This window comes from Anguilla rostrata, unplaced genomic scaffold, assembly GCF_018555375.3.
Source record: "Anguilla rostrata isolate EN2019 unplaced genomic scaffold, ASM1855537v3 scaf1081, whole genome shotgun sequence".
NCBI lineage: Eukaryota > Metazoa > Chordata > Actinopteri > Anguilliformes > Anguillidae > Anguilla > Anguilla rostrata.
The window spans coordinates 40,432-53,013 of NW_026986422.1; the positions used below are offsets into that span (position 1 = coordinate 40,432).

General features: G+C 38.7%; 1 protein-coding gene across 1 annotated transcript in view; it reads left to right on the forward strand.

The window, feature by feature from the left end:
* Positions 1 to 8,020, forward strand: part of LOC135247132 (tumor necrosis factor receptor superfamily member 14-like) — a 41,438-nt gene extending 33,418 nt beyond the window's left edge. Inside the window, exons 4-10 of the mRNA XM_064320412.1 lie at positions 5,119 to 5,212; positions 5,368 to 5,493; positions 5,710 to 5,865; positions 6,260 to 6,350; positions 6,522 to 6,667; positions 6,893 to 6,952; positions 7,409 to 8,020. Coding sequence (XP_064176482.1) covers positions 5,119 to 5,212; positions 5,368 to 5,493; positions 5,710 to 5,865; positions 6,260 to 6,350; positions 6,522 to 6,667; positions 6,893 to 6,952; positions 7,409 to 7,656 — 921 coding nt within the window. The 3' untranslated portion in view covers positions 7,657 to 8,020. The remainder of the gene's footprint in view (positions 1 to 5,118; positions 5,213 to 5,367; positions 5,494 to 5,709; positions 5,866 to 6,259; positions 6,351 to 6,521; positions 6,668 to 6,892; positions 6,953 to 7,408) is intronic.
* The last annotated feature ends 4,562 nt before the right edge of the window (positions 8,021 to 12,582 follow it).

Below are 12,582 nucleotides of genomic sequence, written 5' to 3' on the forward strand. Positions count from 1 at the left end.
ACGGTAGGAACCAACTGGGCACCTTGTTGTAGGGCCCAAGGCTATCTTGTAGATAGAGGTGCACCTTACAGATCTTATTGTTTTGGCATCATCTGACAATGGTTAACCCCTTCTGACTCTCTGTCCACCCCCTTCTATCCTTTCCTAGCATTACAAAATCACCCAGTGTTGTGATCACCAAGTTGAACAGATGGATCATGCTGAGTTAAATTGAAGCTGTGTCAGTAAAATAATATTGTAATATTTAATTTTTTTACATCAAACATCCGAGTGTCATTAAGCTTGCAACTAAAAAATAAAAAACAGCTTAACTGGTACAAATTAGAGTAATCAGAAAATTGCTGCTCTTATCTCAGCATCAGTGTTGAGGGGGGAAAATCACAAGAAAGATTCATTTTGCATTAAAAAAAGAACATGGGTCCAGATGTTTTCCACCTCTTCTTACACTGGGAGAGTAATACTGCTTCAATGAGTTTTGTATGAATAGAAACCTATAAATAACAGCCACTTTGATGAACAGAAGCAGGGTGAATTTGTATTTATTATTGACTGGACAATCTATCTTTCAAAAATAAACAATGGGTAATAAAACATACCGTATAATTCACTGTAGATTAAATGCTATTTTCAAATAATAAACGTAACAAGATATTGGGGCATGTGATGAAAAACATGCTTCATGAAACATGGGTAAGTTCGGGGATTTCCAGTCTAGGCTACTTTCTGTTTCATTTTCATTGTTGCTCTGAGGGAGTGAACTCCTGTTCTATATGAAATTATATATAGTAATTAACCAATGAGCAAGTAACATCATTACTATTATATCTGTTATCATTTCATAGCTTCATGGGTTGTTCCGGGATCCAAGTAACATGAACAATATACAGACCTCTCACCTGTTACATTGTTTCTGTGTGGTTGGTAGAATTTATTTTCCATCAGGAGTTATGGAATTTTAGTCATATGATCAAAATATGGCAAGCGATTCCAGAGCCAAAGTTCAGCACGTTCAGGTCACTGGGGGTCCATTCAGTCCTCACTTGGGTCACTGCAACATGTTTTCCCCTGGTTGGAATTACTTTAACTATAATTGTTTTTAAAAATGGAATGTCATTGTATAATTTCTACCCATAAATATACAGTTCAGTTTCTGTTTACTTTTGAATCGACTAAGCTCTAAAAGCAGTTACCTTTATAAATAAATATGTGTATAGATGTTACCTTTTTAGTTATGTTTTAACGTCTCCTGTAATGCACTGCAGAGAGAATACAGAAATGAAATTAACATGAGGATTATGCAACATGTTATTCTTTCTAGGCTGGACCACGGAAACCTCCACAAAGGGAAGAAATCTGACCATAATTTTGTGTATTACGACAGATGGACATCTATCAAGCTCACGGTAAAGTATTAAGTGTTAAACTCTGATAGAGTGCATTTTACTCTGTACATGTGACCCTCTTGGAGTTAAATTAACTCTGTCTATTTTATTGTGCACAGGAATATGCTTTCAGTGGAAATTAGATATGTGGCATTTTAAAGTCCCCATATGGATGGTAAGATTAAAGTTTTGTCTCATTATCTTATTTAGTATAGCTTTGGTGCTTCTGTTATGACATGTACATTCTCACACTTTCCTGTTTCTGACTTCTCTCTTCTGTTTCTTTTCAGTTTTTATTTGAATGTCACATAACAATATAATTTACTCCCTTATCACAGTCATAAGGTAACATTTGTCATAGTCATGTCTAGAGCCCGACTGATATATCGGTTTTGCCGATATATCGGCCATTATTTGACTTTTTTGACAACATCGGGATCGGCAGTTATGCAGCCGATGTATCCCGATTTTTAAATAAGTATAATAAACAAAAAACATTGATTATTTATCTGTACTTGTCTGTTCGAACGTTATAATTGCTATTTACTAGAATTATCCAGTAGAGGGAGCTCTAATACAAGTGTGAACTGCAGCAGCTGACGCGCTACTTCTGTAATAAGATGTTTGTCACTCGTGCCTCATCCAATATTCTCCACTGCAAGACTTGTATGTATATTTAGTGAAAGTTTTTAATTAAATGCGTTTATACGACCACTACGTTTATCAATCCTCATTATCAAGCGAGCGAGCGAGCTAACATTTGGTTCACTTTAGCAAGCTAGCTGGCTAGCAAGCCTTTATGAACTGGCAGTGAGCACATCAGCAGCGTAGGATCTGCATTTCCAGAGGACATCGCTGTATTCTCAAATAAATAACCAGCCAAAATAAAATGGTGATTGAATGCATCACACAGTTTTTTTATCTGAGATAATGATATTAGCTACTATATGATGCTGTGTCAATAGCCAACGCGTTATTGCAAGCGAGTGTGTCATCTCGTCACGCGTCATCGTAGCAAACTAACCAGACAGTAAAAACGCCGATAAAACACTTCTAACGTGGATCATTTTAAGCCATGTTATCTGGCTTTGTCGTGATAACATGAAAGAAGGATTGCTGTTGGAGAAGTGAATCAACCAACACTTAAAGCCGGGCACCCACCGCACGCGTATCGACCGCGAGCGTACTACGCGCGTAACTGAAGCGTAGTTGAAGTACTGTTATTACAACGGCAGCGGGCGACGTCGTCTCCACCAGATGCGAACGCGTCGCGTACCGGCTGCGAAGCTCGCGCGACACAAGCGAACTGAAGCGTAGTTTTTCGCTTCGGTTCTATTTTTTCGGCTTGTCGCGCGTCACAATGACCTGTTTATACACAGAAATATGCTCTAAAATGCTAGGTATACGTGCTCTGATTTATATTTCATCCTTATATTACTGGGGCTGTGTCCCTAGTTCCCTCTTGCAGTAGTGGAGAAAGATAAAACCAGATAAACACCAGATATTTTATAAGCAGCTAAAAAATACAAGCCTTTTCGTTTTTCTATTGTCCTGGCAGGAAAAAAAAATTAAAACTGGAACCTGGGAAAAAGGCAAACTTAGTTTCGCTATCTTATTTTGCGGAGGGGACGGGGTAAATTTGAAAATACACCACAGAAAGGCGTAGCCTATTGAATGATGTAGAAGTGAATGCACCGAGCAGCGGTTTGTTAGCTCGAGTGTTGGAAGGTAGTTTTTAACCAACCATTGCTCAGCCTATTTGACTTTTCCGATGTGTTCGTTCGCCGTGCTTTCAAAAAGGGCTTGTTAATAAAATCAGATAATCCACAGTGCTTTAAAAAATCAGATTTAGTGGTCTTGCCGATTAAAATGCACCTATTTTATAAATTAAGTTGTAAGCAAGCCTTTATTGCACTTGTACTTCAAAGCTTCCGGTGTTCATGACGCTGTGGTGTTCATATCCCTTCAAGTTTAAACTGTTACGCTATCTTTTTGACGATTAACTGATTTTACTAAATATGATCATATAAATGTCTGGACGTGGATAACAAGACGACACGGGAATTCCCAATGGTTGATTATGGATTATTTATTATTATTATCATTATTATTATTATTATTATTATCATTACATATTCTTCATAAAGTTGGCACGCGTGTTAACCAAGCAAATTAATGAATGCAGTTTGAGATTGATTATTATGTAGGCTACGTTGCGATTTAAGCTTATGGTAATTCTTTAAAGCGTTTACTTTCTCACGTATTTACATGTGTTAAAAAATATTACCATATTAACAGATTGAAAAAGGTCTCTCACCAAGTATTCACTTACCCATAATCAAAAGTCCTGAACAAACGTGAAATACATGATGTAAGCCCACTGCAGACTGCGAGAGCTACTAGGAATATAGCCTTTGCGCGACACAAACGGAACCAGTGGAGACACGATACGCGCCGCGTCCTGCTGCTTCGCCGTGCTGCTTACGCGACGCGTGCGGTGGGTGCCCGGCGTTAGCGCGGGTAACCTGCATGAAAGCGCATTGTAGTTTTTTTCACCACCGAATTCTTATGGACAAGCCTCACGTTACGTATTTCATCCAGTCAATTTAGTTTCATCTAACGTTACACTTGATTCACTCATTAGCTCCGCTATATAAAGTCTTACTCTTTGAGATCGTGTAGTGGGAATAAAATAAGAAAATAAAATTCATTTAACTTACTGAGAATAAATAAGAAATAATGAGGCTATGTCAACAGCGAATGCGTTATTGCAAGTGAGTGTGTGTCATCTAGTCACGCGTCAGAGCGCATTGTAGCCTTTTTCACCACCGAATTCTTATGGACAGGGAAGCTCGCTAGATAAAGTCTTACTCTTTGAGATCATGTAGTAGGAATAAAATAAGAAAATATAATTCATTTACTGAGAATAGATACTAAGAAATAATAATAACACATTAATAACAACAATAATAATAATATTCATAAAAATACCTGTTTGAAACTGGAAAACTGATTTTTTTTAAATTATTTATTTATAGATGGCTGGAGAAGAAAGGAGTAAAAGCAACGTGTGGAGTTATTTTTAATTCACACCACTTGAAGATGGTGTTAATATATATATTAAATTTAATATCATCTTTTACATTTTTTATCTATCAAAAAGTTCTTTGTGTGTTTATTTTTATTTATTTGTTTGCTTATAAGTTAAATGTTCTCAAATATAGAAACTTTGATAAAATATAAGTTTTTCAAATTGATTTGAAAATGTTGCACTTTTTGGCAAAATATTGGTCAAAACATCGGTAATCGGTGGGCTAGGACTCTCCAGAATCGGGATTGGCATCGGACCTAAAAATCTGGCATCGGTCGGGCTCTAGTCATGTCACAGATATATCTTGCTGCCACCTGGCAATTCATTTTTGTCCCCTGTAGGCAAGGCTGGATTAAGACCCCCTGTGGGCCCCTGGGTGCTGAAGCTCTAAAGCCCCACCCCCTCTCTCTCTGACACCTCTACCACTGACATTTCAACTGCCACCACCACACACATAGAGAAACACATACATAAAAGGATTCAGTTAAACTGTCAAAGTGATAACGAGCTACTGGCTTCAGCACGAAAAAAAAAAGTCACAAAAATCATTAAAATTTTGTTTAAGATTTGGTAATAAGGAGACAGTGGAGGAGAATGCACCAGACTTTGCTTCCAGTATAATTTGTACTAATACATTTGCTTCAGGCATATCTATTGCTCCTGTTCTGTGGCCTCGCCTATTCCTGTGGAAGTGCAGAATATGATATTAATGGAGAGTGCTGTCCAATGTGCACACCTGGTAAGTCACCATCTTTTATCAGGATAAAGCTTCTAATGCAGTAGATTTTGGCTTGCCGGGGTTAAGAAGTGAAGGCGCTCTTTATTTTGTCATCATTGAAATGTCATTTCAAATGGGTACATTTTGGCTTTGTTTTGTGTCTTTTTTCTGATTAGGGACACGTGTTTATAAACATTGCACGGAGTACACTAGCACCTCCTGTGTACCGTGCACTCAAAAATCATTCATGGCCATGCCCAACGGTCTGTCTCATTGTTTGTCTTGTACAGTGTGTGAGCCAGGTGAGAAAAGATTCATATTCAACTAATGTGTTCATTCATGACATGGCCATTTGTAACTTGCTTGACTGTCTTTTTAATAATAATATATAAAAGATTTCTTACAGTAATTAAAATTCAATATGCTGTTTTGACTTGATGGTGAATGATGAACAGGTCTGTTACCGAAATACTCAAATAATGTGTTAATATGGGTCTTTATTCACTGTTCCTCCACAGACTTGGGTTTAAAAACAGAGAGGGAGTGCACCCTCACCTCTGACACAGTGTGTGGGCCTCTGGATCACCACTACTGCACTAAGACTGATAACAAGGGGTGCAGCTTTGCGCAGAAACACACCATCTGCAGGCCTGGACAGTTCATCATACACAAAGGTTGGATGCAATTAATATCGTGAAGGGACAGTTGAGAGTTTTTTATATTCCAGGGTTAGTGTATGTTTTTGATTGGTGGATGCCCCGACAACTGCCATTGTGAAGCTGGTGGGTCACCCAGAGGAAGTAGATGTATTTGTCACAATACTGGGAGATCACCAAAAACCTCTGTAGGCATATAGAGTATGCTTCATCGCAGACATAAGTTGTCTGGGCCAATCAAGAACATACACTAAAACTGAAATAGTATCGAAAAACTCCACAAAATGAACTATGGCTTTTTCATCCTTATCTGTTTAGTCAAATTAAACTTGCTCAACTCAAAGTCTGTTTCTGAAAACATCTTTTGAGATTTTTAATGTCTTGACATACCTTGCCGTATATATTTTCACAGGAACAACATTGACTAATACCGAATGTGGAGATTGTCCTGATAAAACCTTTTCAGATGAATCCTTTTCTGCATACTGCAAACCACACAGAGAGTAAGTTTCCTGCATTGGTTCCCAAATAACATCATTTTCCAGATGAGTAAATCAGTCTGGGGTAAAGCAAAACCAAACAGGAGTTGTTACTCATTGTTATTTGTGTATTGATAAATATAACCCTAAGGTTTGTTTGATATTTGGACTTATAATATGTTTATTTTTTGACAGTTGCGAGTCCTTGGGAATGCAGGAAATTACAGCAGGAACAAACACATCGGACAGTGAATGTGGACCAAGAAATATTCCTGTTTACGTTATTGTGTTTGTGCCGCTTGCATTATTAGCTATTATTTTAACAATCATTTTCATTTTATGTAAGTTTCCCCATCTATCTTTTAAAATGTTTTATTTTCAATAAACACGTAAAGGCTAGTGCAGTTTGAATAGCAATTTAAAGTTGGCTGACTTACCTGTATTTTGTAAATAGAAATACTCATATTTATACAAGGGATAAGAGTGGTTAGCATGTTAGATATTAAAGAATTTAACAGGACAATCAAAAAGGAAAAGTTAATAATTAACCAGTATTTTGCTTTCAGGGAGGAGAAAGAAACAAACAGAAAGAGAAAGAAATGACATAGAACTGTCACAAGACGCAGGTAAGGGAGTGCATGACCTGATGGGAGAAAATAACAAAAATGGATAGAAATACTACTATATATGCTGTGTGCTGCTAGTACTGCAGCTGTTACATGAGGCGACATAGCTCAGGAGGTAAGACCGATTGTCTGGCAGTCGGAGGGTTGCCGGTTCAAACCCCGCCCTGGGCATGTCGAAGTATCCTTGAGCAAGACACCTTACCCCTAACCCCTAACTGCTCTGGCGAATGAGAGGCATCAATAGAAAAGCGCTATATAAATGCAGTCCATTTACCATGAGCTGCCCCTGCTCCAGTGTGCATGGACATGTTCTGATATGTTAAAACTATTTCGATTTTGTTTTTAGCATTATGTACATTTGAACGAGGGGTGGGTTCCATTAATGTATTCTTTATCAGTTAAACACCACTGTGAAGATACACCTGTCCATTATCTAACCTGATTATTCCTGGTCAGGGCTGGAGGAAAGGCTGGAGCCTATCTCAGCATGCTCTGAGCAAGAGGCAGGAGAACAACCTGGACAGGTTGCCAATCCATTGCAGGGCCTACACGACACCATTTACCCACACAATCATACCAACAGGCTAATCCGCCTGTCTTTGGACTGGACTTGGAAGAAACCGAAGTATCCGGAGGATACCCTCACAGACATGGAGAGGAAATACAAACATGCTCCACACAGAAAGGTCCCGACCAGGAGTTGAACCTGAGCACTTGTTGCTGTGAAGTGCTATGACCAGAGACTGTAAAAAATATGGACAAAGCTACTGTGACGTCACCCATTGACTCTACGTGGGTCTCTAAAACACATTTTGAAGCTCAATGGCGGGCGCGGCCATTTTCTCGATTTGGAGCCAAAACCATAGAGTTAAGCGGTCTTGTGATGTTTAGAATTTGATTGACAGTCCGGTGCGGAAAAGCCCATCGACCTGAACGAGGCTAGTTGACTGTCTGCCGTTACGTTTTAAAATATATTATCAGATGTTTACGGAGTTTAATTTCCATCCGTGACTGTACTGTGTCATGTAATCACGTTATATGTATGACATTAAAAATACAATTAGGCTATGTTCAGTTATCTTCAATTTATGTTTCTCAGCAAAACGAATATGCTTAGCTAGCATATCAGCTTGCCAGTGAGCTAGGTAGGCTATCCGTGGTTAGCTCACGCATTAGCAATATGAACCACAGGGGAATAACATTGACTACACTGATGGTCAATCAATCAGAGACGTGTAGGCTACTGGTGATTTGACTAGGCTAATTTTCGTATAACTGTCTGGTAGATCTGCTGTTAACCGAGCAAGTTATCGTCGTAGGTTTTCGCCACAGTCAGTTAATGAGCCAGTAACTGCTACTAGCTACTCCATCGCCGTTTGTGGTGTTCACTTGCTGGGTGACGCTAGCTGACCGATCGTTCGCAAATCACTTTCTATCGAATAAAAATCAACACTGTCAGCGGTGATTAACAAATCTACCAAGTATTTTAATAGCTGATCTGCAGGCGTGTAAATATGACAACGCACTTTGTACAGCAAGTTTTCCACCTGGTGCATGAAGACAAAAATGATGTAGCCTACATTAAATTTCTAATTATTATTATATTAGGCTATTATTTTTTTCTTGTAAATCATCAAAACCAATGGAGAAAAGCCAATAGACGCAAGGAGCCCCCAGAACCGATTCCGAGAACCACGGTCTTAAATGCCTAGCTTGTCGGTCTCTTAAATGCTAAAAACATGATCCTTTCTAAATGCCAAGATGGTTAATTTCGTTAAATTCTGTGTGTGATTTCATCGTGTGTTGTATATTAAGCAAATGAACCTTGAGACTTCGCTTCGTGAAACTGAAAAAGTGTTTATCCCAAAATCGGGATTATAGTAGCCTAGCTTTGTCACATGCGTGAAGCATGGCCCAGGTAGACATTTACGGAATGTACACGACTGACAAGCCGTCAAACACGTCTGGCAGATTGAATGTTTGCCGGTTAAGGTTAGCTAGCTAGCCAAATGGCTTGGTAGCCGAAGTTGCGAACTGTTGTAGCATAGGCTACTACTGGACTACCAAATATAGCAAGCTGACTACGCTTTCTGCCAAGTAATTATTTGGTTAAGTAGGCTAAAGGAAACAGTAAAAATGACTCGGCTACCGAAAAACTTAAGAGGAGGATTATTTTATGGTCGTCTAGTGCAGCTGTAAATAGCACACGCCATAATGAAATCACCACGAAATGGGATGCCTGCATTTTCAGACTTAGCACAGGCGGACCGTAGCCGGAGCCGCAATGGCAAGGCCAAGAAGCGCCACCGCCCACCCCAGTGACCATAGACTGTGGCCCCTACTGTAGTATAGTCCTCTGAAGTAATCCGGTAGTGACGCAAGCTGTACCTCATTGGTCCAGAACAAATATTGGCCCTGTGCCCAAATGATGCAATAAATCATAAAATAGACCCATGGACAGTCATAAGACGAATAAAATACACCTATTATGACTATTTGTTCTTGTGAGAAAAAATTAGTGGCTTTGTATTTTTATTGCATTTGTACCGTAGACTTACATGGAAACCGGATATGAAAACACCTATACTGGAGCCATCCGTAGTGGCGCTAGTGAGCAACCAGGAACTACAACACCAGGAAATGAGCTTCAAAAACGAAGTCTGGTTTTGGCCGCTTGGCTATGACACCCTCCTGAAATTTAGTCCACAAAATGGCGGGTATTGTTGGTCCAAATGAATTGTTCTTGGATTCTATGGATTGATCATTAACACACATATTGTAAGTAGAAGAGGACAAATAACTTGATGCAACAACATTGAAATTTGATGTTTACCTGACGATTTCAACTATTTTTCAGAGCAAAGTTGTATGACAAAGATTAGGAACATGCCAAAATGATTATTTTCAGAACAAAAAACTAAGTTTTTTTGGCCACAACCAGGAAACACAACAGTGATAATATTAGCTTATCTCTTATTTTAGGTACATAACTTCAAAATATGTGGGCTAATCTTCATATTAGGCCATGAAGTGCATCAGTTAACTTAAGTCACATGCTTAAAAGAACAGCATGTCCATGGCTGCCCAGTTCTGTGGCGTATCATAGAGTTCAGGACTCAAACGCGTAGGTGATTTAACTACCAAAGAAAAACTAATCGGTCAATTGATTTTATTATGTGTGGCAGTTTGTGAAACAATAGTTGTTTCTGCTCAGAAGCCTTGGGAAAACATTTATCAAAATGTACACATTTTATCACATATTACATGGGTTTAGGCTAAAATATGTTTTCATATGAAATGTAATGGTCGTTAATCGAGTTTCAGAATACCATCTGGGAAGTCTGATATTAGTTCATTAGATATTCTGTATTCATTTTAATGAGAGCTCCAATGTTTTTCCCTCTGCATACACAGTACAGGCTTACTTCTGGGACTTCACAGACTTAGCTGAAGGTGAGCTTGCCTGTCTAGTTAACACTTTACAGCCCAAATTATTTTCCACACCTCAGAAAAATGATTTATTTGGTGCACATGTTTAAAATGGATTAGATAAGTGCACGCTATTGTTTTTTCAGAAAAAAACTGATTCTGTATGGCATCGTTGGACCCCAAACATTTTTTTTCAGGAACAGTAAATGTATTTAGACTCAGTGATAATCATTTTAACATTCTAATGAGAAATAATGTGAAGAATATAATTAGATCTTTTTTTAAACATTTTTATTCTTATTGCCAACTGTAACCTATTTGCATGCTCAATCTGCTTTCATGCCCGAGGAAACCGTGGATCTCTGTAATTCGCGTAGTGAGATCCAATCAGAGCGCGTAGGCCTACACTCACCGGCCACTTCATTAGGTGACAGGAGTGGCACCCGGTGTGGTCTTCTGCTGCTGTAGCCCATCTGCTTCAAGGTTTGACGTGGTGTGACGTGGTTTGACCTCTGCCATCAACAAGGCATTTTCGCCCAGAGAACTGCCGCTCACTGGGTAGTTTCTTTTTTTTCGGACCATTCTCTGTAAACCCTATAGAGATGGTTGTGCGTGAAAATCCCAGTAGATCAGCAGTTTCTGAAATATTCAAACGAGCCTGTCTGGCACCAACAACCACGCCACGTTCAAAGTCACTTGAATAACCTTTCTTCCCCATTCTGATGCTTGGTTTGAACTTCGGCAGATCGTCTTGACCATGTCTACATGCCTAAATGCATTGAGTTGCTGCCACGTGATTGTCACATATCAAATAAGCATCAAAGAAAATGTGGCTGGGGTTTGAGCATGCAGCACATAGGGCGAATTTCATTCAATTAAGTTCCAATTGCTTTCTGATAGCTGTGATAGCTTAACTTATATCATGCTCTGCTGCCTCCCCTGGAGCTACATTTTCTATGACGCTTATTTGATATAAGTGACACCATATCTGAAGAGTGGAGGCTCCAAGGTTTTCAAAACACCCCCATATCATTGAGACAACATGTCCAGGGGAGGCAGCAGCATTATATATGTTATGCTATCAGAAAGCAATTGGGATTTAATTGACTGAAATGTACTGCATGCATATACCCCAGCCATGATATTCTGTGTGTGATGTTTTCACCTTTACAAACAAATACTGTCCTATTCTCCTTGCCATGCTAGTCCAGCCACATTTTCATATTTATTTGTTTTAAGTTGCATAGTTGATGTTACAAGGTAGCACAGAAGGTTGAAGTAATGCATTTTAAATTACTCTAATTCTTCCCTTACCATTCAGTTAAACTCATGTACTGATATAATGTTGTATTGGATATTGCAATAATAATTAAAAGTAATGGGTGTATTTTATCTTTAATTCTCCATTTAAAATTTTGAATTGGCATTGTTAAAAATGTAGGGGAAAAAATAGAAAAAAGAAGACATTTGTTTGTAATTAATATTAGTGTTGTGAATAGTTTTACAATGTCTGTGTTCTAAATCGAAGTTGTTTTAATATTGTACAAATAGAAAACGAATAGTTCATATTTTAGGACAACTGCAGTCCGATTTTTCCTTAATTAATTTCATTTTGCTGAACTTAATTGTGGTTTTATCGTTTTACTTTTATTTTGAAATGTTCAGACCCACTCGAAAATCCTTACTGTCGCTAGCTTCACACTGCTGACTCTAACAGCTCAACCAATAGAGTCAGCCATATTGAACACATGGACTTGAGGATCTGAAGACTTTTATTCTGCACAAAAATAGCATGGGCCACCATTAGCACACGTACACACATGGATGAGCTCTCTCGCGCTCTCTCTCCCCATATCAACATCAATGCTTTTTTCCTCTTTTTTCTTTTTTTCCACAACAGAAATTCATATAAACATTTTAATAAACAAAATAAAACATTACACTGCTCTCAGTACATGCAATGTTAGGCTAACTTATTATATGGCAGAATTCAAATTAAAACATCCCTTACAAAGGGCAACTGAATTACAATGCTCTTGGGTCAACCGATTATCTAACAGAGTAACTACTGTAGCCTACTCCAATGTGTTACAATAAATGGTAAATGGACTGCATTTATATAGCGCTTTTATCCAAAGCGCTGTGGGAGGGAGAAAGCGGGCCCCGGCCTGGGCCAGAAACGCCGAGGTCGCTCTCCTCCA